Source organism: Rana temporaria, chromosome 2 (assembly GCF_905171775.1).
Source record: "Rana temporaria chromosome 2, aRanTem1.1, whole genome shotgun sequence".
Taxonomy (NCBI): domain Eukaryota; kingdom Metazoa; phylum Chordata; class Amphibia; order Anura; family Ranidae; genus Rana; species Rana temporaria.
The window spans coordinates 505511786-505538418 of NC_053490.1; the positions used below are offsets into that span (position 1 = coordinate 505511786).

At 43.6% G+C, this 26633-nt stretch overlaps 1 protein-coding gene across 17 annotated transcripts in view; it reads left to right on the forward strand.

The window, feature by feature from the left end:
* The window catches only part of SON (SON DNA and RNA binding protein), a 182819-nt gene that overhangs the window by 12544 nt on the left and 143642 nt on the right, over positions 1 to 26633 (forward strand). For all 17 annotated transcript variants that reach the window (XR_005747146.1, XR_005747145.1, XR_005747147.1 and 14 more), the window contains exon 2: positions 19398 to 19564. Coding sequence is in view for 12 of the 17 variants with exons in the window: in XM_040338922.1 (XP_040194856.1) it covers positions 19398 to 19564 (167 nt within the window). In the remaining 5 variants the exon portion in view is untranslated. The remainder of the gene's footprint in view (positions 1 to 19397; positions 19565 to 26633) is intronic.

The following is a 26633-nucleotide window of genomic DNA, read 5'->3' on the forward strand; positions in this document are numbered from 1 at the left end:
AGGAGTGGCCATCTTGTGGTGGCCGTTGGCATTACAGGTTACATTACGTTACAAGTAGCAAAAAACAGCAGTTCTAATGTGTTTTCACTGCCATCTCCTTCCCTCTAATTAGAACCCCAAACATTATATATGTGTGTGTGTGTGTGTGTGTGTGTGTGTGTGTGTGTGTGTGTGTGTGTGTGTGTGTGTGTGTGTGTGTGTGTGTGTGTGTGTGTATTTTTTATTTTATTTATTCTAACACCCTAGAGATTAAAATGGCGGAAAAATACACCTTTTTTAATAAAAAAAAAATAAGACAACTGTAGAGTTGGCCTAATTTTTTTTTTGTTTTTTAATTGTGAAATATAATGTTACGCCAAGTAAATTGATACCCAACATGTCACACTTAAAAATTGCGTCCGCTCGTGGAATGGCGACAAACTTTTACCCTTTAAAATCTCCATAGGCGACGTTTAAAAAATTCTACAGGTTGCATGTTTTGAGTTAGAGGAGGTCTAGAGCTAGAATTATTGCTCTTGCTCTACCAATCGCAGTGATACCTCACATGTGTGGTTTGAATACCGTTTACATATGCGGGCGATACTCACGTATGCGTCTGCGCGCGAGCTTGGTAGGACGGGGTGGGTTTTTTGGCTCCTTACTTTTTTAGCTGGCTCCTAGATTCCAAGCAAATATGTCAAACCCTGCTGTAAACTGTAGTGAGGGGGCGCTAGTGGTAAATTGATGTGAACACAATTATAACAACAATATCATAACTACTAATCAATTTCATATACAATTGTAAAATGCAACGTGCTCAATATTGATGTGAATTTTTCTTAATATTCACGATGGCCTTGGCTGGATGGGGACGCTCCTTCATTGGCTGAGACAGCATCCGGAGCCCATTGGCTCCTACTACTGTCAATCACAGTAAGCCAATGAGGGGGCAGAGCCCAGCCGCAGCTTCGTGTGTCTTATGGACGCGTAGAGCAGTGGCTCGGGAGCAAGTGCTTAGCGGTGACCCCAGGGTAAGCAGCTTTCTCTGGGGGCACTGCTTGAGGGGCAGGAGCTAGGAAAAAACAAAAATTTAGTATTACCTTACGATGACCCTTTCCCTTCAGGATCAATTTTCCCCAGTAGGTGACCTATACAAGAATTATGAACATGCCTAAAGTGGAATCTCACTTTCTCAATTAACTGACTATTTTTAATATTTATGGTTTGTAGCCTAGGCAAACTAGGTCATACATCCCGGAAGTCTTCAGGAGAGGAGGAGATTTTTTAGCTAAGCACATTTTCCCTGCCTCCTTGCGTGAGCTAAAAGCAGATGGATTCCAGGAAGTAAATGCTACACGAATGTGACCTTTACTCAAGATGGCCACATTTGGAAATACTAGGGAGTTTTCAAAGTGATTTCTCAGTAAAATAAAGCATAGAGCCATGGCTGGATGGGGGAGTTTGCTTTGAATATGAAAAATTAATTAAAATAGCGTGTTTGGTTTATGATGCTCGGATGCGGTGTAGTTCGGCTTTAACAGTTCTGTGTATAGAAAAACCGACACATTTCTGTTTCCCGGCTGCAGTGAGTTGAATGTGACACTAAAGGTTCACTTTTTATGCAGTTAGTTTTGCATTGAGTGGCCCCGATTCTTCTGTTCTGGGGTCCCACGGCGGGCTCTCTTGGCTCCTCCCCTGCAATAGATAACCCCCTCTGAGAAACTCTCTCCCAAGGGGGTTACCTTGCGGGCACACTCCCGTGTCATACAATCGGCGTCCATAGCCGCAGAGTGTATGACTCGGCCCCGGCGCCCGCGTCGCTGGATTCGATTGACGGCAGCGGGAGCCAATGGCTGTGCTTCTATCAATCTATCCAATGAGAAGCTGTGGTGAGAGCGACGCGGGATCGCACCCACTGAAATTCTGGCTGAGGTAAGCAAAAAAAGTGGGGGGGGGGGGCATTAAAGTGAAAACAACATACAAAGGTTTACAACCCCTTTTAGGAGCCACCAGATGGAATGCACTGTCTGATTGGGGGGCAGGTATTCCACACGTGAAAATGTATACTTGCAGTTGCTTGGGTACGTGTGGCAGCTTGTCAATTCATGGGCTGTGAGTTTTTCATTGACTTTCTTTTACTAGTCACCTGTTGAATAAAGGTGACCCTGTAAAACACTGTATTCTTGAAGCGGAACTTTACCCTAAAGCAGGTATGTCCAAAGTCCGGCCCGGGGGCCAATTGCGGCCCCCGTTCCAGTTTAATGTGGCCCCCCTGGTGATATATACTGTATTTAATGGCACACTGTGAGTCACCGACCCGCAGGAAGTGGAACAGACCGGGACCGGAGAACGGGACGGCGATATCGGAACAACGGGGGATCGTAGGCAGGTAAGTGAAAGTTTATTTTGTATAGTTTTACAGCCCGGGCACAGCGGGGGTTAAAAGTTTTAGCTTGGAGAACTCCTTTAATGGTTCAAAGAATGTCAGCAAAATGGTCGGCCCTCATGCATGTTCACTTCATCAAATCTGGCCCTCTTTGAAAAAAGTTTGGACACCGGTGCCCTAAAGGGTAAGTTCTGCTTTATGTCCTCCTTCCCCTTCTATTCTTTTTGCTCTTATTTTGGGGGGTGCAGGGAGGTTACCTGGTTTTGACGGGAACCCGCTCCCTCCTCTGGTCAGATCGCTGTGGCAATCTACTGGAAATCCTCTTAACACCCCCATCCACAACCTTCTCAGATACGGATACGTCCCATTCATAAAGCACAATGCAGCAGTGTTTTTCCTCCCAAAAGGCTTAAGAATCGCTTTAACTGCCCCACCCCCCCTCCCCCTGTTTCACACAAATAGAGCTTTCTTTTGGTCGTATTTGATCACCTCTGTAGTTTATTTTTTGCGACATAAACAAAAAAGTGCATCAATTTTGAAAAAAAAATCATTACTTTTTGCTATAACAAATATCCCCCAAAAAATCGAGTCCGTGGGTCTTGCGGGCAAGGCCACCGAGCTAACAGCGGGCGCATGCCAGTGTGGTGGGATTTTCAAAGGAACCTACGGGTACGTTGCTTAGCCCACACAAGCCATTCTGCTGACCTATATGTTCATTAGGCGGTCGGCAATTGGTTAACATATAACCTAAAAAAACTTGAGTCATTCACTGTAGAGTCAAGAAATTCATATTACAGGTTTCATATTGTCCCATCAAGCTACTTTAAAGTGGAGGTTCACCCTAAAAACATGTATATAACATTACATTCTGCATACTTCCAACATTTACAGTATGCTGTTTATTTTTTGTTTTTTTTGCTGTACATACCGTATTATTGCTATTTGCCACCCGGCTTCCGGATACACACTCCCGCGGGAGTAGGCCTATGCAGAGGCGCAGTGTCATGTGGGACTTCGCCCAGATGATTGACGTCTTGAGAAAAACCCCTCGGCGGATAAGGCGCGTCACGAGTTTCCGAAAGTTGCTGAACTGCGAGTCGTGTCTATACGGCGTCTGCGCAGTCAGCTCTACACGGCTCCTAGCCGTGTATAGAGCCGATGTAATGTTATATACATGTTTTTAGGGTGAACCTCCGCTATAACTTTAGGAATGACTTTCATAGGGAGAAATATGTTGTAAGGAACAGAGGAGGGGTGGGGGGAGAATTGGGATGCGTGGGGAGTGGAAAGAGGTAAAAAAATAAGGAACCTTGTATATATTTCTAATCGCATCGTGTCGGCATAGGGATATATATTCTGTCAAAGCATCTTGCAGTTGGCAACAATAACAAAATCAATAAAAAATAGAAGGGGGGAAATAAAGGAAATCGAGAGAAGGGAAGAGAGAGAAAAGAAGGAAACTAACACATAGTCATTTTTGCTCTAACTTTTTTTTTTTTTCCCCGCACTTGTAAATATCTTCATATTTGGCAATAAAATTACTTGAACCCTAGATTAAAGTGCGATTACACAGCACAGTGCTGGTGCTGTGTAATCTGCCGCCCTCTAAACGAAAAAAACAAACAAAACAACTGAATCTGCCACTTCCTGTATGCCCTCTCTAAACAGACCACGATAAACAGGGCTGCTCTACCCTGTCAAAGTGCGTCCCTCCCTGTCTTTCTGTCGGCCCCTCTATTAGAGGCTGGTATAGCACACCGTGTAAGTTGTTTTAAAAAATGTAGTTGCAAATACTGAATTTCAGCTGTCTTGAGGCCGGTCACGTGACTCGTGGACGCTTTACAGCTGTGGATGGAGTCTGCAGAGGAGACAAACTGCCACGTGATCACCCCGTCTGACGTCAGAGGTAGGCCCCTCCCGCCGAAGACATCCATCAGAGCTGTAAAGCGTCCGCGAGTCATGTGACCAACCTTAAAGAGGTTGTAAAGGTAAATGTTTTTTCTTCTTCACCTTAATGCATCCTATGCTGGCGCTGCTGTCAATCACAGCCAATGGCGGGGCCGAGTGATGCAACCGGCGGCTATGCCTGCCGCTGTATCACGGGAGCGCGCCCGCAAGAGCTTTCCACCATGCGAGCTCACAAGCATGAAGGTGGAAAGTTCTTGTGGAGTGGGAGCCATGACAGCCGCTGAGGGACCCCCAGAAGACGTGGATCGGGGCCACTGTGTGCAAAATGAGCCACACAGTGGAGGCAAGTATAACATGTTTATTAAAAAAAATAATTAACTTTAGTGTCGCTTTAAGACAGCTGAAATTCAGTGTTTAGAACTTGATTTTAAAAACGACTTAGTGTGCTATGCCAGCCTCTAAATGCCCATCTGATCCTAAATTCCTAAATGTCAGTTATGTAGCAGCAGTATACAATGGGGCCTTAAAGGGTCACTAAAGGAATTTTTTTTTTTTTAGCAAAATAGCTTCCTTTACCTTACTGCAGTCCTGGTTTCATGTCCTCATTGTTCGTTTTTGCTCTGATGTTCATGTAATTCCTCTCTGTTCTGAACACTTCCTGGTTGACTGTTTCCTGATAACCACAGTACTGGGAGCTTTCTCTCTGTGGTCACTAATCAAGGAGCTGTGATTACTGTGTGTCTAAAACTCCTCAGCACCAATCCAGTTTCGTTTTGCAAAACCTTCACTGCCCTCTATTGGCTCTCTGGCTCTGTACATCATAGAACCAGGAAACAGCAAAAATGAAACTAAACTGTAGGTACATTATATGATTGTTTTTTTATCTATTTTTAATCATTTTTAAAAGGAATCAGTTTTATGTCTCTATACCCTGTAAACAGTCATTTCAGCAATTTTTTATTTTCTATTGGTGACCCTTTAAGTGCAGGATTAAACAAACAAACAAACAATCAAACCAGACATGATCTAAAAACATTAGGAGTTGTCCAACACTGAGATTTGTAAGTAACAATCAAAAGAGAAGGGTCAGCTGATCTTCACAAAGAAGAAACACATGGGCACACTGGACAAAGATGCACAAAAATCCACTTTTGAGGGCCAAAATGCAAAACCTTCATCTAACCACAGCAGGTGTGGTTGGTTGGTCATTATGCACACTAGCACCCTGCCCACAAATAATCTGGCCTCTCTTGGCAAAACAAACCGCACTAGTGCAGGTTTTTTTAAAAACATAGGTTGGAGTGCTAGCGCCCCTACACCCACCCACCCAGTACAGGACACGCCCACCAGTGTAATTTTGTCTCCATGTATGCCTCAAGTACTCGCACCTGTTGATCAAGAACACACTGTCCAAATGAAACAATGCATCAGCTATATAAACATATGTATCTGTGCAGTGTATAATGGAAAAGATCAACTGTCTTAAGTGTATGGCCATGATCAGCGATACAAAAAACGAAACTATTTTAAGTTGTAAAATGTTGGGCATGTGGCGGGTACAAAGCAGGAAATGTCAACTTTGAGGGCTGCTTCACACAAATTGTTAAAAAGCACATTTGTCATCATCCAACATTTTAAATATGGATGTGGGATCACACCATACTTAAAAATCCATATCTGACCAAAAAAACTGTTATAGGTTTGGTGTAAAACCCACATTCGCTTTATTTACAATGTCTTTTGTTTCCATTATGTGAAACCCATCAGAAATCTAATACCTTGTGAAAAAGAAGCTATAACACCACAACAGAGGAAGAACATTCAAACCTCTAACCAGATAATGGCATGTTTTGTATTCGAACCAGCAACCCTGGTGCTGCAAATCAGAAGTGCTAACCAGTTAGCCACTGTGCTGCCACATGCATGGAGCCTCCTTTTCTGTGGTGTTAAAGGGGTTGTAAAGGTTTGTTTTTTTATTTTCTAAATTGGTTAATTTAAAGAGGAGTTCCACCCAAATTTGGAACTTCCTCTTAACCCACTCCTCTCCCCCTTACATGCCACATTTGGCATGTAATTTTTTTTGGGGGGAGTGGGGGCTTCAGGAAGAGTGGGACTTCCTGTCCCACTTCCTCCTTCCTGTAGGCGACTAAGCTTAATCGCCTACAGGAAGGGGCTGCTGTAGGCGATCGCCTAGGACACGTCACAGGTCCTAGGCGATCTCCTGGCCAATTACACGGCGCCGGGCCGCGCCGCTTGCGCATGCGCAGTGCCGCTCGCGCATGCGCAGTGGGTGCCCGGCCGTGAAGCCGAAAGCTGTCACGGCCGGGTGCCCACACTGAGAATGAAGACGCCGGCCGGGGAGGGGGGGAGAGGAGCGGAGCCCCGGCCGGCGCGTCACTGGAGCAGGTAAGTGTCTGTTTATTAAAAGCCAGCAGCTACACTTTTTGTATCTGCCAACTTTTAATAAACATACAAATTGGCTGGAACTCCCCTTTAAGCTAGAGCATTTGTTGGTTCACTTACCTTTTTCCTTCGATTTCCCTTCTAAATGTTTTTTTTCTTTGTCTGAATTTCCCACTTCATGTTCCTCCTTAGTAAGCTTGCCCCCATCATCCGAGTTGTTCTGGCTGGGGGTTAGTCAGCAAAGGAAAAAATCATTTAGAAGGGAAATCGAAGGAAAAGGTAAGTGAACTAACAATGCACTAGCTTAAAGGAACCTATTTAGAAAATAAAAAAGGAACCTTTACAACCCCTTTAAACAGCCCTAAGTCCATGGGGTGCAAATAGTACTACACCTAAATACTATTTTTTTCTTTAGTCATTTACCTATAGGTGGTGGAAGTACATCATGCAGAAGTTATGTTTCTTGATTTATTCTGTGATATTTGTGTCTATTGGTGTGTGAGTGTAGAATAATGGTGTTACCCTCTGAATTTTGGGAATGGCATTTTCATTTGGATTAATGATGTTGGTACACATTTAATTGTTTGTGATAAATTATGATCATTTGGAAATACTAAACACACAAAATAGTTAATTTTTTATTTGCATTAGCAATAGTATTGTTTGTGTGGTTTGTGAAGAAAGCTTGTGGGAGTTTTGGTTTAGAGTTATGAGATGGAGAGCAACAAGTGCATTATCTATCCTCTACCTATCGGATGTCAAACAGCCAAGTCGCTGAGCATGCTCAGTGTATCCAGACCTATGGCTCAAATGGCAAAGTGGCTGAGCATACACAAGGCACATGGGAGTATATGCACACATATATATATACTGCAGAGAATGCATGTAGAATGTCTTATCTCAAATATATGTTTACAAAAAAATATTTATCTTTGACTATCTATATCGTGTGTGTAAAACATTACTAGTATTGTTAAAAAGAAGCACCTTAACCACTTCCCGCCCTATTACAAAATGACGGCGGCAAAGTTGTTTCCAATATCCTGATCAGACATCATATGACGTCTTCAGGATATTGAGCCGGAGACGCACATCGCGGCAATCGTTGCGGGCTGTCAGTCTGACACCCCGCAACACCGATCTAGGTAAAGAGTCTGACAGAGACTCTTTACCACGTGATCGGCTGTGTCGCGATGTAAACAAGAAGAGCCGTGATCGGGTTTTCCTCCTCGCGTCTGTTAGACGCGAGCCGATCGGCTGCTCCTCTGACGGGGGAGCTTTTGTGCTGATCGATTATCAGCGCAGCCCCCCCCGAGGATGCCCACACTAGACCACCAGGGATGCCACCCTAGACCACAATGAAAGCCAATCAGTGCCCGCAATGGGCATCACTGGCAGGCATTGTTTGCCACTGGCATCCATCAGTACAATATATTACAGTACATCCGTGCCGCCCCATCTGTGCCCATCCGTGCCGGAGAAATTGTACTTTATTTACAAAGTTTTGTAACGTAAACAAAAAAGCATTTTCGGACTTTTTTTAAATTTTTTATTTATTTTTTAGCAGAAAATAAAAATCCCGGAGGTGATCAAATACCACCAAAAAAAAGCTCTATTTGTGGGAACAAAATGATAAAAAATGAGTTTGGGTACAGTGTAGCATGACCGCGTAATTGTCAATCAAAGTGCAACAGTGCTGAAAGCTGAAAATTGGTCTGGGCAGGAAGGTGTATAAGTGCCCTGTATGGAAGTGGTTAAAAACCCAGCAAGGACAATTTTATTTTAGGAATCAATAAGTTCATCTCAAAATGTTGTGTTTTTGTGGAAGAAAATGAAGGAATGGATGACGCTTGCATTTTTATATATAAATAGTACATATAGTTTCCTAGCTCTCACAAATTCACGGTCGAACAGGAATTCCCACATTTCAGAATTTACTAAAGCACGGGGCTAAAATGAAAAGGTAGGATTGTGACTATTTTTTCAGTCTGGGCATGCTCAGTTGTGTCAGTACAGAGTTCTAAAATCAGGGGATTTATCTCTTCTCAGACTTTATAGCATATTTCTACATTCACAACAATATTTAAAAGTGGATCTCCAAACAGTATACCACATGTTTAGGAACAATTTATTCTATGAGATTAAGTTCTAAACATTATTTCCATGTGCAATTTTTCTGCTTCTACCACAACTACTGATTGACGGTCACTGATTTATGTAACCTGTAGCGAATTTGATTTTGTGACTATTCCCTGCGTTCTATAGTGAATATCCTTTTCCGACTAAATTTAGTCTTTTTTTTTTCTTTCTTTCTATGGATTCTAGTCACTTGTGGCCATTTGTTCCCCCATTTGCAGACTAGGTGCTATAGTAAATAAACCCCAGGCCCCTTTCACATGTGCGTTTGCGGATAAAAAAGGGACATACATTGGTCCCTATGTGATTGCGGGTGTCAGCGGATAAACATCTGCTGACACTCGTAATCACCCGCCTCCGCAAAGATCCGATTTTCCGGATAGAAGAAAACCCTATTTTTTTATTTTTTTTTTAATCCGTCAGTTCACCCAAAGTGGCTGTAAGGCTCAAGATTTTCTATGTGAAAAGCGCAATATTAAGTGCAGAGTTTACTTTCTCTTTAAAATCCGTTTTTATAAAAAAAATTTGTGCAGTAATCTTTAACCTCCTGGGACCCGCGCTATAGTCGAATGACTGCTACAGCGCGGATCCCAAAATCCAACAGGACGTCAAAAGACGTCCGCCCCTTTGGGCGTTCCCCGCGCGCGCTCCAGAGAAACTCTGTGTTGGCCGTGTCCCTTGGACACAGCCAATTACAGATCGCCGCGAACGGCCAATCAGAGTGGCCGTTTGCGATGCGATCTGTGCGGCCAATGAGAGATGATCTCATATGTAAACATATGAGATCATCTCTCATTGCTGTTTTACACAGAGACAGCGGTGCTGTCTCTGGAGAGGAGACCGATCTGTGTCCCTTGTACATAGGGACATAGATCGGTCACCCCCCCTCCACCTACAGTTAGAACACAATGCAGGGATACATTTAACCCCTTCCTCACCCCCTAGTGTTAACCCCTTCAATGCCAGTCACGTTTATACTGTAATTGGTGCATATTTATAGCACTGATCGCTGTATAAATGAGAATGGTGCCAAAAATGTGTCAAGTGTCTGATGTGTCCGCCATAACGTCGCAGTCCCAATAAAAATCGCAGATCGCCGCCATTTCTAGTAAAAAAAAAAATAATAAAAAATAATTCTGTCCCCTATTTTGTAGGCGCTATAACTTTTGCGCAAACCAGTCGCTTATTGCATTTTTTTTTTTTTTTTTTACCAAAAATATGTAGAATACGTATCGGCCTAAACTGAGGAAATTTTTTTTTTTTTTTTTTTTTTAATTGGGATATTTATTATAGCAACAAGTAAAAAATATTGTATTTTTTTCAAAATTGTCGCTCTTTTTTGTTTATAGCGCAAAAAATAAAAAACGCACAGGCGATCAAATACCACCAAAAGAAAGCTCTATTTGTGGGGAAAAAAGGACGTCAATTTTGTTTGGGAGCCACGGCGCAAGACCGCGCAATTGTTAGTTAAAGCGACGCAATGCCGGAAGCTGAAATTTCACCTGGGCAGGAGGGGGGTATATGTGCCCAGTAAGCAAGTGGTTAAAAAAGGAATCCTGAGGGGGGGGGGGAATACTCTTCAATGAATAAAAAAAAAAAACTAAACCTTAAAATTTTGTCTTTTTGGTATAATGAGAAAGATGTTGCACTGTGAGAATTGTGATATTTATTCTAAGCAAAAAAAACAAAAAATGTGATTCTCATTTTAGCCACAATTGTGCAGCTCTATTGGGGAGGCTCTGACCATTTCTCACTCACATGTTTTTCTGGCGATACACTCTGTGAACCCGAATCAAAAATGTATCTTTTACAATGGAAACATTAAAACCCTTGTCAGGTTTTTCTTAAAGCGGTTGTATAAACCCAAAATTGTCTTTATTTATTTTTATTTTAAAACCTGCAGGGCAAAGGCATAATGAGCTGCTAGTATGACTAGTGTACTAGCTCATTATCAATTACTTTGCTTAGATCGAAGCCTCCGTCACCTCCATGATACCCAGAGTGATTTCTGGGTATCGCCGCTCTGGTGCTGTGACTGGCCGGAGCAGTGATGACGTCACTCCCGCGCATGCGCACATTTCCGGCAGGCCCCCATTCAAGAGCAGGCGTGCGCCGTAGACATCAGTGCCCGCTTTTCTGCAAATATTTCCATGTAGGTTAAGGAGGTATTGCAAGCACCTACAGGTAGCCTTAATGTAGGCTTACCTGTAGGTGCAAGTAGGATATGAGGGTATACAACTGCTTTAATGCATGTCGGTGTGATACTGATTGGTAGATTTACCCTTTGGAATTGGTCCGCTATCACCAAGACAAAGTGTGTAGCGGGGGAAAGCAAAAATATTATAGTTGTCACCTGAACAGAAGGTAAGGGGGGAATTGGATTCTTTCAGTAGGAACGTCTGTTATGGGGAAACCTGCTAACAAGCGATTCCCTTCCTGTGGAGCTTTCAAGACAAGAAGTAAAGGAAAATGTCCCAAGTGAAAGTTTTTTGTTTACGTTTGGCTCTATATAAATGGATCTATACAGTGAGTGTGTATCATTTTGTCTAAATCTAGATTCTTTCATGTGCTTAATTGTAAATGTAATCGTGGAATTATGTAGCTCCTAGTATAGAAACGTGTGTGTGTGTGTGTGTGTGTGTGTGTGTGTGTGTTTTTTTTTTTTTTTTGGGTTTATAAACTCGAAAGTTTATATCCTACAGAATAGAATACTGTAATTGTACTGTTATTTTTTATAGTAAAAAAATAAATACTTTTGTCTTCCAAATAAAGCTTTTGTAAACAAAAATAAATAAATAAATACTTTACAATCACATTAAAAGGGTCACTAAAGGAATTTTTATTTTTTATTTTTTTTTAAGCTAAATAGCTTCTTTTACCTTACTGCAGTCCTGGTTTCATGTCCTCATTGTTAGTTTTTGCTTTGATGTTGCTGTAATTCCTCTCTGTTCTGGACACTTCCTGGTTGTCTGTTTCCTGATCACCACAGTACTGGGAGATTTCTCACTGTAGTGACTAATCAAGGAGGTGTGATTACTGTGTGTCGGCACCAATCCAGTTTCGTTTTACAAAGCATCACTGCCTTCTATTGGCTCTTTGTCTCTGTACATCAGAGAACCAGGAAACAACAGCAAAAAACAAACTAAACTGTAGGTACATTATAATATAATGTACCTACAGTTTAGTTTGCTCGACAAATCCCGGGCGCCAGGTCGCCATGGCGACTAGAAATAGGGTCCTGGCGACTTGAATTGGAAGGGGGCCATCTGGTGGTGGCCGTTGGTATTACAAGTTAAACATTACAAGTTAAACAGCAATTCTAATGTTGTTTTTCACTATTTTCACTGCCATCTTCTTCCCTCTAATTAGAACCCCCAAACATTATATATATTTTTTATCCTAACACCCTAGAGAATAAAATGGCGATCGTTGCAATACTTTCTGTCACGCCGTATTTGCGCAGCGGTCTTACAAGCGCACTTTTTTTGTGAAAAAATTACACTTTTTTTCATTAAAAAATAAGACACCAGTAAAGTTATCCCCATTTTTTTTTATATTATGAAAGATAATGTTACGCCGAGTAAATTCACACCCAACATGTCACGCTTCAAAATTGCGTCCGCTCGTGGAATGCTGACAAACTTTTACCCTTTAAAATCTTCATAGGCGACGTTTAAAAAAAATCTACAGGTTGCATGTTTTGAGTTACAGAGGAGGTCTAGGGCTAGAATTATTGCTCTCGCTCTACCAATCGCAGCGATACCTCACGTGTGGTTTGAACACCGTTTACATATGCGGGCGCTGCTCACGTATGTGTTCGCTTCTGCGCGCACGCTCGTCGGGACGGGGTGCGTTTTCTGGCTCCTAACTTTTTTACCTGGCTCCTAGATTCCAAGCAAATTTGTCAACCCCTGCATTATATGATTGTTTTTTATCTATTTTTAATCATTTTTAAAAGGAATCGGTTAACTATTATGTCTCTATAGCCTGTAAACAGTCATTTCAGCAAAAATTTATTTTCCTTTAGTGACCCTTTAACCACTTGCCGACCTCCTCATGTAGATATACGTCAGCAGAATGGCACGGACAGGCACATCAACGTACCTGTACGTGCTCTGCTTGACGTGGGTGGGGGGTCCGATCGGGGCCCCCCCGCTACATGCGGCGGTCAGTAAGCCTCGGGGAGCGATCCGGGACGACGGTGCGGCTATTTGTTTATAGCCGCTCCGTCGCGATCGCTCCCCGGAGCTGAAGAACGGGGAGAGCCGTGTGTAAACACGGCTTCCCCGTGCTTCACTATGGCGGCGCATCGTTCGAGTGATCCCTTTTATAGGGGAGACTCGATCGATGATGTCAGTCCTACAGCCACACCCCCCTACGGTAGTAAACACACACTAAGTGAACACTAAATGTTACAGCGCCCCCTGTGTTTAACTCCCAAACTGCAACTGTCATTTTCACAATAAAGAATGCAATTTAAATGCATTTTTTGCTGTGAAAATGACAATGGTCCCAAAAATGTGTCAAAATTGTCCGAAGTGTCCGCCATAATGTCGCAGTCACGAAAAAAATAGCTGATCGCCGCCATTAGTAGTAAAAAAATAAAATAAAAATGCAATAAAACTATCCCCTATTTTGTAAACGCTATAAATTTTGCGCAAACCACCGATAAACGATTATTGCGATTTTTTTTTTTTTTTTTTTTTTTTAATATGTTTTCGGGGGATATTTATTATAGCAAAAAGTAAAAAATATTGAATTTTTTTTCAAAATTGTCGCTCTATTTTTGTTTATAGCGCAAAAAATAAAAACCGCAGAGGTCATCAAATACCACCAAAAGAAAGCTCTATTTGTGGGGAAAAAAGGACGCCACTTTTGTTTGGGAGCCACGTCGCACGACCGCGCAATTGTCTGTTAAAGCGACGCAGTCCCGAACTGTAAAAACCCCTTGGGTCTTTAGGCAGCATTTTAGTCCGGGGCTTAAGTGGTTAAGGACCAACCAGAAAAAAAACAAAAAAACATTTGACTGGTAGCGTCTGTGTATATATAAAACATTATTCTGCAAATGTTTTAGGACTTGTTCAGGTATGTACTGTTGTTCCCTATCATGGCAGTTTACACTACTGCTCTGCAGTAGTGTGCGCTGGGAAAAAAAGTACTACATTACTATTACTGCTTTGCAGCTAGTAGCGTTTAATAAAATATCAGTTTATTGAAATGTCACAAAGTTTGCATAAAAAATTTACTCCGCTGCATTGAAACAGCACTCCCGTGGTTGTGTTCTAACACCGCTTCTGGTGTGAACTGGCCCTTAGTTGTGAAAAATAGAAAAGCCTTGATAGTATTATCAGTAGTCAGGGGAGGGGGTGATCAGTTTTGATAAAATTTAAAGTGGTTGTAACTCAAAAGAAAAAACTCCTGTACCTTTTTAAGGCATGATAATATAGTGCTTTTGCAGTGTCAGTGGTCCTTTCCATGTTGTAAAATACCTGGTTAATCCTTCCTGTGTGTGTGTGTGTGTGTGTGTGTGTGTGTGTGTGTGTGTGTGTGTGTGTGTGTGTGTGTGTGTGTGTACTGACCACGATAATCATGGCTGCTGATGGCGTGGTCAGATTAAGTGCCTTTGTCATCGAGCTCTCTCTTCAAAGTCACTGCATCTCCCCCTCTCTATCTGTAATTTCCATAGTCTGTGTGTAAACTGTGAACCCGATCTCCTGCCTTGAGTATCTCTATTCTCTACAGCTGTTCCAGTGCATATAAAGAAACAATATATTAGTTTGATCCTCTCTGTTTTAAGGTCCATGTGTAGTACAGGGTGCGTTTTCTTAAAAGTATAATGCTAAATACCTACTTTTCACAGTGGTGCTGTGCAGTCACGCATCCTCCCTCTGCACTCTTGCAAGTATCAGAAGGGAATCTCGGCCCCTCCCAATGTACTCTCTTATTTTTAAAAAAATAGATTTTTATTGAAAGTATTTTCTTAACAGTACAGATTAATATTGTCATGTTAGTCCCTTGTGAGCCAACTTGGTTTAGAAGATCGTTCTTATAAAAATACATCATTTGGTAGCCTGTACCAGCCTTACCCCTATTGGGTTCCCAATGTACTCTCTTAAATCTTGAAGGGAAGTAGAGGGGAGGACACATGACTGCATAGCAGCATTGTGCAAAGAAGATATTTGGCATTATAATTAGAAAAAAACACACTGTACTAAACATGGACCTTAAACTTGGTCAAAAGATGTGACATTACAACCATTTTAACAATGGTAATATAATTTTGGACTAGAATATTAATTCAAATTTTTTTTGTATATTCCTTGAATGGACAAATGTCGTTCAAAAATTACACTTGCTTTTAAAATTAAATTTTAAAAAGGATATCATTTCTGAAATACAAAAAACACTGTTCGAAACTGTTGGATTGAGAAGTGGTAGAAAACTTGCGTCAATTTGACCCCACTAATGATTAGAAAATAAAAATTTCAAAGGAAAAATGAATTTGTGTATGACCAGCATAAGTGACATGGCGCAGGTAGCATGATGCAGTCCTTTTAGAGAATGTGTAAAACAATGTTTTTTTGGTCTTTAAAATATGTAGTAGAATACATATTGACCTAAATTTATAAAGATTTTTATTTTAATTGGATATGTTTTATAGCGGAAAGTGAGTGGGGAAAAAATATATTTGTTTTTCACAGGGCTGTGGAGTCGGAATCGAGGAGTCGGGGGAAATTTTGGGTACCTGGAGTCGGCAAACAATGCACCGACTCCGACTCCTACTAAATTTAGATTGGAATAAAAAAAAAAAAAAAACAAGTTTAAATGTCCCAATTCACAAAAAGTTATAATTAATGACTTCTCTACTGTAAGAATAAAGACCAATGCATGCAGTGCCTCACGTAACCGCAAAACGAACAGGTTAAGTGACCGTGAAGAAGCATGCTTTTCATGTGCTTCACTATATGGCACGCAACGCACAATTAGGAGCTGCAATACTTATACTTTCCATAGTGTTGTGTTCTGCTTTTACAGGCAACGCAGCGCCCATGTGTAACCTAGCCTCTCACTGATAAGGGATTAAGTAAATATGTTTTTTGCAGGACTAGAGAGTGAGACACTTGTATAAGTGAAGGGAATGGAGGGCCAATAGTTCAAGACTGAAGCTGTAAACCATTGGAAAAACTGCTGTCATTTAGCTTAGGCTATAAAAACTTGTAAACTCTGATTGTTAGCTTAAACTTTAAACATGACTATGGGATTCTCCTAGGAAAATCATGTTTTAGAATAAAAAACTTTGTTTTCATTGTGTTTGTCTTTTGCTTAAACTGTGCAATACAGTAGACTGTTGGCTTCCCAGCCAGTAGTCCTGTGGTAGGTTGCGTTTCTTTCCCTCAAGGAATGTATAAAATACATTCGCATATTAATACAGAGGAGTCGGAGAATGTATCTACCGACTCCACAGCCCTGGTTTTTCAAAATTCTCTGATCAGATACCACCAAAAGAAAGTTCTATTTGTAGGAAAAAAAATATTTCAATTGTATTTGGCTACAGCGTTGCATGACCGCGCAATTGTCAAAGTAATGCAGTGCTGTATCACAAAAAAAATGGCCTGGTCATGAAGGGGGGTAAATCTTGCAGACATCAAGTGATTGACTTTTCTTTCTGCATTTTTCAAAACGGTGTGGCAAAAATAACGCATTTACCTCTACAGAACATACCTTGGGGTGTTTACTTTCCAAAATGTGGTTATTTTTTGGTGTGTTTTTTCCATTGTCCTGGTGCTCCAGGTCCTCCAGAAATCCAGAAATGTACTGTAATAGGTAGTCTGCAAATTAGATGTGTAATTTATGCCCCTGAAGGTGCTTCTTGGATTTTGTAGTTAGGCTGTGATAAGTTTTACCCGTGTGGTATCGCCAGTAGCAAAATTTGTTTTTAGGTACACCCCCCCCCCCCCCCCAAAAAAAAAAAAAAAGATTTTCAAAAGACTCTGCATTCCTCTTAGAAAACACTCTGGTTGTTTTGTGGGTGTCTCTACTGTCCTTTTGCTGTAGGACCTCCAACAATGTGATAGGTACGCAGGAGATTAGATGTGTTCTTTTATTCGCCTAGAAAGCCAGAAGGTTGTGAGTCTCATACATGTGGCATCCCCATGCTTGGGAAGAGAAGCAGAGCGTGTGTTGTGATGTAATAGTAAAGCCTAGCATAAATGTACTGAAAATTTACTGGGCTTGGAGAGAGTCCCTGCTGTCGGCATACAATACCACGGCAGGGGAGATCCCTGCATCCTCATTAAAGTGGCACTCCACCCAAAAAGGGATTCTCCTCTTATCTGTCTCCTCCCCCACCCCCTGTGCCACATTTGACACCTTTTCTCGTGGGGTGGTACCTGTTTTTTTTAAACATCGTTGGATTCCAGGACAGGTGAGTGTCCCAATATTAAAAGTGAGTAGCTGCAGTATTTGTGGCTGCTGTTTTTATAATTACTCATTTTCTTTATTTTCCAAATTACATCACATACAATAAACAAATAACAATAACAAAACAAAACAAAACAAAACAAAAAAAAGAATATCTCCGTACCTATTCAAATAAAAATACTTCCCTACATTACCTTATCCCCCCCATGGGCACCATCGGCCTCCCCCTCCCTCTCCTCCAATCCCCCGTCCCACTCCCCACCTACAAGAGGCGGGAGGGACGCCAGGGAGAGAGAGAAAGAGGAGGAGGAGGAGAAAGGAGAGGCGAGACCCCCCCCCTCCCACGTGACCCCCTAGACCCCATCACTTTATGACCTCCCTACGGCACAAAAAGGAGGAGCTCAATACCACCCTAATAATAAAAAAAAAAAAAAAAAAAAAGGCAAAAGGGATTTTGTGCAGGGCTTAATAGTCCTTAATTTCGTGACTTTAGTGAGAAAAAAAAAAAAAAAAAAATATATATATAAATTGTTTTCTTTGTTTCGTGCCTCTTTAACTCCCCAACACCTTATCTCCCCCCCCCCCTACCATGCGAAGGGGAGAAGTTTCATAACCACCTCAAAAAAAGGAGTGAAAAAAAATAAATACATAAATAAAAAAAAAAAAAAAAAAAGAACCAACAATATTGGGTGTGTTCTTCTCCTTTCCCTTATTAGTGATCTTTCTTTTGTGACTATAACCTTCCTTTAAAACCCCCGTTCCCATTCTTATGACTCCCAAATAATATTCCTTAAGGGGAGCCTCTATACTTATCCTCCTATGTTGACTTAATTGATTAATTATTTCCTCCTCTTTAGTGATCCAAATTAGTGTTGTGAAAAAGAGGAGGGGGAAAAAAAAAAAAAGAGGTGAGAATTAGGAGGGGGGGGGGCGCGCCTCCCCCCTCCCACCTCCTCCCCCTCCGGTGCCCGCAGGGTAGGGAGACAAAAAAAAAAAAAAAGAAAGAGAAAAAAAAAAAAAAAAAAAAAAAAGGAAAAAAGATTATTCGCCGTCTCACCGCTCGCCCCCACCCGCCTCCTAGCCTCTCCGCCCCAAGCTAATCCTTCCCTACTTCAGGAGAGTAATATATCCACCCTGCCCATATATCCTTAAATTTGTCCTGTTGGTCCTTGACCATGTATACCCATCTCTCTGCCTCCATTATCCTCTCTACCTCGATTTTCCATTCCAATATATTGGGGACTTTAGGTTGTTTCCAGTATCTAGGTATCAGTGCCTTCGCTGCATTTAATAGGTGTGGTGTAACACTTCTTTTGTAGAACTTCATGGATGCTGGCATTCCATGAAACAGGAAATGCAATGGGGATTGCTCAATAGGTCTTAATGTCAGTTTCTTTATCCACGGGGATATCTCCTCCCAAAATCTCCTGATCCTGGGACACTGCCACCATATATGAAGAAATGACCCTCTTTGATTGCACCCCCTCCAGCAGTTGGCATTCATTAATGGGTAGATCTGAGCCAAACGGGTCGGCGTATGGTACCATCTAGTCAGAAACTTATACGACATCTCCTGTATATATGAACTTATTGAGGACCGGTGTGTTATTTCATTTGTGGCTGCTGTTAGTCAGGATTTTTTTTCCCCCCCCATTCAACCTGCTTGCTGAGCAAAAAATGTGTGCTTTGTATGTGTATGCTGTGTGAGAAATAATTTGTTAAAATGATTTTGTGATAGACTTGTGGCACAAAATTGCTACTTACAAAAACACTCACCACGTGTCTTGCCTAATATAGTGGACTGCTTACTTTAAAAAAAGAAAAGGGGGGGGGGGTGGAATTTTGAGGGTATTTGTACTGTCCTGGCGTTTCAGGGCCTCAAGATATAGGCAGTCAATACATCAGGGTTGATTAATTTTTCAAATATGGTTTGTAGACCAACTTTCACAGACTAAATAATATACACCTACTGCAAGCAGCTATCAACACTAGCAATAAGCATTGTATTCTGTCGGATGGGAATGCTCCCTGCGCCGCTCGCTGTAAGAGTGCAATAGCGCAGAAGGAGGCATTCAAGAGGAATGAGAGTATCAACTATGGCCAGCCTTAGATTTTGATGCTTTGTTGATATGTTGTATTGACATTCTGTGACTCTTTATTTTAGTGAGAATTCCGAAAACTCTCAGAATGGGGAATTAACCGCACAAAAGGAAGAAGAGACCACTTCAGAATCCACAGCTGTCTGCCTACAAAGTGAAGGAACCGCTCCAACGTGTCAAGATGAAACTATGAAGACAGAAAATCTGGAACTTGCAAAACCTGTGACTATAGGTAAAACCATTGAATTTGTGTTTTAAAGTGGACCTAAATTCTAAAAAATGATTTGCTGTTTTTAAAAAGATGACGTAGGAAAATTGTGTTTAGGCAGTTTGCAGGAATAAGAAACAAAGATTAGTAAAAAGCAGCACACATTGTTGGGCACACAGCTAACCCTTTGATCGCCCTACATGTTAACCCCCTTCCCAGTCAGTGTCACTAGTACAGTGAATAGCATTTGCACTGATCACTGTATTACTGTCACTGGTGATGTCAGTGGCAGTTAGCAGGTTCCAAGTTGGTGTCAGATTGCCCACCGCACTGACACTATCGCAGTAACATAAGTCGCTGATCACCGCCATTCGTAGTTTAAAAAAATTAAATAATTTACCATAGTTTGTAGATGTTATAACTTTTATGCAAACCAATCAATATACAGTTATTGGGATTTTTTTTTTTACCAAAGCATCATGAAGATTTTTTTTTTTTTTTTTTAATTGGATATGTTTTATAGCAGAAAGTATTTTTAGTCTTTTCGTTTATCTAATAAAAAAAACCTAGTGGTGAACAAATACCACCAAAAGAAAGTGCCATTTGTGTGAAAAAATGTATATAAATTTATGTAGCGCAGTGCTATATGGCAAAAAATACTCTGGTCATAAAGGGGGGTACAACCTTCCAGAGCTGAGGTGGTTAAAGTACAACTAGAGACCTGTGGTGACCATGTTAATTTTTTTTACCTTTTTTAATGTATATTTACGGTAGATATGCCTGTAATTTTTATCACTTTATGTGATGGGGGTATCTTTATGTGCTGAAAGGAAGTGATGACATAGAGCTTCTGATGCCAGCATTAGAGATAGATATTGCCGATTACCAGTCACAATAATAGAATTGAAGACGGCTATTACTAGGGATTCTACATTACTTTTTTACATCATTAGCCCATAGTTCTTCTTAAAAAATCTAATTTTTTTTTCTCAAGTTGAGCCCGCTTGCACTACTAAGGGATGAAAAAAAGTTGCAGAGCCGGGTTATTAACATTGTTACTGTGTGGATTCACGTGCCTCAGACTTGTCAGTCAGCACCTGGCCACACCTAGTCCCGCCCACTGCTTTCTGGCTTGACGGGACTGCCTCTGTTGCTGAAACCCTCCCACACCGTCCCGGTAGAACCCCCTAAAGCCGAGGACGCATATGTGCGTACACTCAGCGGGAAGGGTTTATCAGACCGTTCACAGCGCAGGGCTTTGATGATGCTTCAGTGATCCTTCGGGGAGGCTTCAATGATGCTTCTGTGATTGCTCTTTTGAAACTTTGTTGAAGTTTGGCAGGTGTGTGTATCGCCAAAAGCAAACGCAAGGTGTAAGCTAACCATTTTATTCAGTGACGGGCTTTAACCACTTCAGCCCCGGAAGAATTTACCCCTTTCCTGACCTGAGCACTTTTTGCAGTATGGCATTGCGTCGCTTTAACTGACAATCGTGCGACGTTGCACCCAAACAAAATTGACGTCCTTTTTCCCCCACAAATGGAGCTTTCTTTTGGTGGTGTTAGATCACCTCTGCGTTTTTTTTTTTTTGCGCTATAAATAATAAAACAAAAACAAATGTTGGAAAAAAAAAGCAATATATCTTTTTGCTATAATATCCCCCAAAAATATATAAAAAAAAACAAATTTTCTCTCATCGTCCATGGACGCACACAGCTCCTTAAATGACAAGTTCCTGTTCGCAGGAAAGGACTAGGCAGAAACATGTTAGATAATTAAATGCATGTTACTTTAACTGAGTTGAACAGCCCCGCCCAGGGGGCGGTCCCTCCAGACATAACCCTCCTCACTGCAGCCTCAGTTTCTTTCTGCCTAGCAAGGAGAAGGACGTATGGCTCCCTTTGGGCCCAGCACCCTGAGGAAAATTGTATTCATGAAAGGATCTTCTATCAACTGTCGGCTGAGAGACAGGCTGCCTACTCAGCGCCAGCGCCATTTTTATGTAGCCTGCTGCTTCCATTAGGAATTCCCATTGGCGGGCATTTTGTTGTCGCCGCGCTATGGTGAAGATTATTATTTCGGGCGGCTATGTTTCTGTAGCCGCTCCTGCTCCGAGGCGTCTGGCAGCCATTTTGGAGGTTGTTTTTGCCTCTAGCACTAAGCTTCTCAGCGCGCAGCACGGATCTCCTCATGATGTTTTGAGAAGCACCTCACAACATTTCTCCTCACAAGTACACGCTGTGTTCTTAGGGTAGGCAGTGGCGCTGAACGGTCTCTTCCGATTGGCGAGTTCCCTGGGTAACCCCCGGTCAGCGCAGCAAGGAGGGTGGGATTTCTTCAGGTCTGAAATGGGTCCCTGAAAGCTGTTATAGATGGAGTCAATGTCTGGTTCTTCCTCTCAAAAGATGCCAGAGGTGGCTGCTGGAGCTCCTGATCCTGCGATTCATGGACACTTTGTTGGAGCGGCGTGCAGGTGTTAAGGGGGGTTTAATTGTGCCCCCTCCCCCCACCATCCCCTAGGGACTGCTGTCACAGACTGGGACCTGGCTGTCACGCCCCTGGTTCTGTATTGTCTGTGTATGTGGACCAGAACCTTCCTTGTGAGGGGGACTTATTACTTTGGTTGGTATAGGCATCACCGTGGTGTCATGGTTTACTCCCTCACCTGGCAGCAGGAGAGTCACGGGTTCGAGTCCGGACTCCGACCCTAAACTGCCTGGAGATTGCATGCTTTCTCCCTGTGTCCACGGGGGTTTCCCCTCCCGTCTTTCAGGACAGCCCACAATTGAGAGAGATACTCCTCCTCTTCCTCTAGGAAACACTGCGCCAGCCCATAAATTTCTCACTCCCCCTGCCAGACCTCAGTATTAGTGTTTCCTCCGGTGGGGAGACACTGCATGGGAACCTAGGCCAATTCAGGCAGAGGACTGAGGCCATCTATTTTACCTTAAGGAAGCAGAGGCTTCCAGGTGAATCCTGGTGCGGTGCAGGCCCACCATTAGCCACCCCTTCCACGCCGAGCGCGGCTCCTGGTTGCGGGGGACCCCTATCTCGTCCAGCGGGGCGCAGCGGGGGGGACATCCAGGCTCGCCCTGTACTACAGGCCGCAAAGAATTTTTTTGAACCGAGTGGGCTGGACGGCGGGTGACGTCATTTCCGGCGTAGAGCGGATGTCTCCCCTTTGAACCGCGACTTCCGGTTCCGGGTCGCGGTGCTGATAGGAGGTCCGGGCGGACGCTGGAGGGAGTCGGATCTCGCACAGGCGAGGAGAAAGCTCTCAGCAAGCAGCCACCTGCAGTCATGTCGGCAGCATCTCCAGAGCCAGCCCTGACAACTGACGCTACCTCCAGCGAGCCTAAGGTAAGAGTACCCTGGGGAGGGGCGCTCTCTAGCTTAGGTTTGCCTCTCCATGTAGGGTTCAATGCATGGGGAGGCAAGCCCCCTGGGTGGCCAGGGGAGGGGGAGTCCTTAGTCCCAGGGTTTATAGGGGGCTAGGTGCACTCCCAGGGTTGTAACTAAATTTTTTACATTTTTTAAAAAAAATTTTTAAATTTTTTATTTTTATAACTGTTGTTTTCTGCCCTTTCTGTGTTTCAGAAAGCCATTGAAAAAACGGGTAGTGGAAGGCATAGCTCAAAGAGGAAGTGTGCCTCCTGTAGGGATGTCCTTCCAGAAACATGGACTAAGGTCCTATGTAGGGATTGCATTCAATCCCTGGTCAGGGAAAATGAATTAGAACAGGAGTCAGGACTTGCAGCCTCTGTTAAAGAACTGTCATCCACGTTCTCCTCATTCAAATCTCTGTTTGAGAGATTACAGCCTTTGGCTGTCCCTACCCTGGTTACAACCCAGCCACAGGCTCAGGGTCCTGCTCCTGTCATACCCATTGCAGCAGCTATGGCAGATGTTTCCGCAGGCCCTTCCCAAGAGGAACAGGTTCCTCCAGATAGTGCCACCTCTGATTCTCAAGAGGGGTCAGAGGGAGAGGACCAGGACGGGGAGTCCAGGAAGCCCTCTAGGTACAAATTGTCACTGGATGAGGTAGAGGACCTCTTAGGGGCAGTTTACACAACCCTTGGTATCCAAACCGACAAGAAACCTCTTACCCTCCATGATCGAATGTACAGGGGTCTGGAGGAGCAAGAGAAAAAGGTCTTCCCAGTACATGATATACTGGTTGAGACCATTAAGAAGGAGTGGCAGGATCCTGAAAGGAAACCCTTTTTTTCCAGATCCCTAAAGAGGAGATTCCCTTTCTCAGAGGATCCTTTATCTGTTTGGAACAAAAGCCCCAAATTAGACGCCGCCTTCTCCCAAGTGTCCAGGAACACGGATTTAGCGTTCGAGGACATGGGGGTTTTGTCCGATGTTATGGACAAAAGAATGGATTCCCTATTAAAGAAATGTTGGGGTTCTACTATGGGGAATCTTAAACCAGAACTTGCCGTCACGGTAATGGCTCGCAATCTGGAGCATTGGCTCTCTAAAATTCAGGAGCACATTGAAGCTGGTACGGATAAGGAAACTATTTTAGCCTCCTTCCCTACTGTCCTGCAAGGAGTCGCTTATATAGCGGATGCCTCAGCGGAGTCAGTCCGCATGTCGGCCAGATCGGCGGTTCTGGCTAACTCGGCCAGAAGGGCCCTCTGGCTCAAGACTTGGACTGGCGACAGCGCCTCTAAATCCAAGTTATGTGGTATTCCCTTCACAGGGGACCTGCTTTTTGGCCCAGGCCTTGAAGCAGTACTAGACCGCACGGCGGACAAAAAGAAAGCCTTTCCTCCTAAAAAGAGAGTCACAGTACAGGCAGGAAGGGGGTTTCGTCCGCATAAGCAAAAAGGGGCCAAACCAGCAGGCCAAAAGAGGGTTTGGACCCCCAGGGGCAGAGGCAGAGGTGGAGCGATTTTTCACCCTCCTGTCCAGCCCCCTAAAAACCCATGACTTGTTAGTCAGGGTGGGAGGAAGACTGGGGACTTTTCTCCCACAATGGGAATCAATCTCCCCAAACCAGTTTGTCCTGGCGGTCATAAGAGGGGGATACCGACTGGAATTTTCATCACCTCCCCCCCAGAGATACCTAGTCACCCATCTACCCAGGGACAAGGAGAAATCCGAAGCCTTGTTGGGAGCTCTAAGGGAGCTAGAGGATCAGAGTGTCATCCTCAGAGTTCCAAGGGCAGAGGAAGGAAGGGGATTTTATTCACACATCTTTGTGGTAAAGAAGCCCTCGGGAAAATACAGGTTAATCCTAAACCTAAAACCTCTGAACAGATCCATTTCATACAGGAAATTCCGTATGGAATCAATTTATACAGTCAGAGCCCTCCTTCCCCTCAATTGTTTCATGGTATCTCTGGACCTCAGAGACGCATACTTACACGTCCCGATCGCAGAGAATTCTCAGAGTTATCTGCGATTGGCCGTGGACCTAGAGGGAACGATTGTACACCTCCAGTTCCAGGCTCTGCCATTCGGGCTATCCTCCTCGCCCCGGATTTTTACCAAAATCCTGGCAGAACCCTTAGCGTTTCTGCGACTTCAGGGAATATCCATCATAGCCTATCTGGACGACCTGCTACTTTTCGCAGCCTCGCCAGAGCAGCTATCCAGGGACCTGGAAGTGACCAAGAAGGTTCTAACGGACCTAGGGTGGTTACTGAACCTAGACAAGTCCAGTTTAATTCCATCCCAACAGATCACTTACCTAGGGTACCTGCTGGATTCTACTCTCTCAAGAGTGTTCCTCCCGGTAGAGAAAGTCAAGAAGTTGGACAGAGCAGTAGCTTCCCTCCAAAACAATCAACAGGTGTCACTAAGGTCCCTGATGTCAACGCTAGGTCTGCTGACATCTGCCCTCCCAGCCGTACAGTGGGCAGGGATTCACTTTCGCCCACTGCAGGCCTTCCTACTAAGGGTCTGGGATCACAGCCTAGAAACCCTAGACTCCTTGATTCTAGTACCCCTTCAGGTAAAGAGATCCCTCTGGTGGTGGAGAAAGGCCACCAACATTACCCAAGGACGTCTGTGGATTATCCCGGTGTCTCGGGTGGTAACCACAGACGCAAGCGGCAAGGGCTGGGGAGCGCACCTGGGGTCCCTTCCAGCGCAGGGTACCTGGGGTCTCCAAGATCTAAAAAGATCTTCCAATTGGAAGGAGCTGAGGGCAGTGGGCCTAGCCCTCAGGTTCTTTCAGGAGGAACTCCAGGGGCACCACATTCAGGTGAGATCGGACAATTCATCGGCCGTAGCCTATTTAAACAAGCAGGGCGGCACGAGAAGCGAAAGTTTGTCGGTCCTGACAGCAGAGATTCTGGGCTGGGCCGAGATCCACACCCTCTCCCTTTCGGCGGTCTTTCTGAGGGGAGAAAGAAACGTAACAGCAGACTTCCTCAGTCGGAGGCAGCTGAGGGAGGGCGAGTGGACCCTCAACCAGGAGGTCTTTCAGCTCCTGAACAAGAGATGGGGAACTCTGGAGGTGGACCTCTTCGCCTCAAGAGAAAATGCGAGGGCTTGGTTCTCAGTCCTCAAACAATTAGCGGCAGAACCACCCTTATTTCTACCTCAGCGGGAGGATCTTCTATCACAGGGCCCAGTCCTATGTCCACAAGTCCACAGGTGGAGGCTAGCAGCGTGGCTACTGAGGAAGCCATACTAAGATCCAAGGGATTTTCCGAAGGTTTAATTGCCACCCTCCTTAATAGTAGAAAAAAGGAGACCCGCAAAATTTACAAGAAGGTTTGGCTTCGTTTCAACGAATGGTGTGTAAATTGCCCCTGTTCTGTACAGAGCCCCACGGCTGTCTTAGAATTCTTCAGTGTGGGGCAGATAAGGGTCTTTCGGTTAGCACCCTTAAAGGGCAGGTTTCGGCACTTACGGTGTATTTAGAAAAACCTCTGGCCACCAGTCCCTGGATAGTCAGGTTCTTTAAAGCACTATCCAGACAGAGACCAGCTCGAGGGCCACCCTTCCCCAGTTGGGACCTGTCTCTGGTATTGCGTACCCTAACGGGTACTCCCTTTGAGCCCTTAGATAATTGTTCTCTAAGGGATTTAACCTTAAAAACAGCTTTTTTGGTTGCAGTGACCACTGCTAG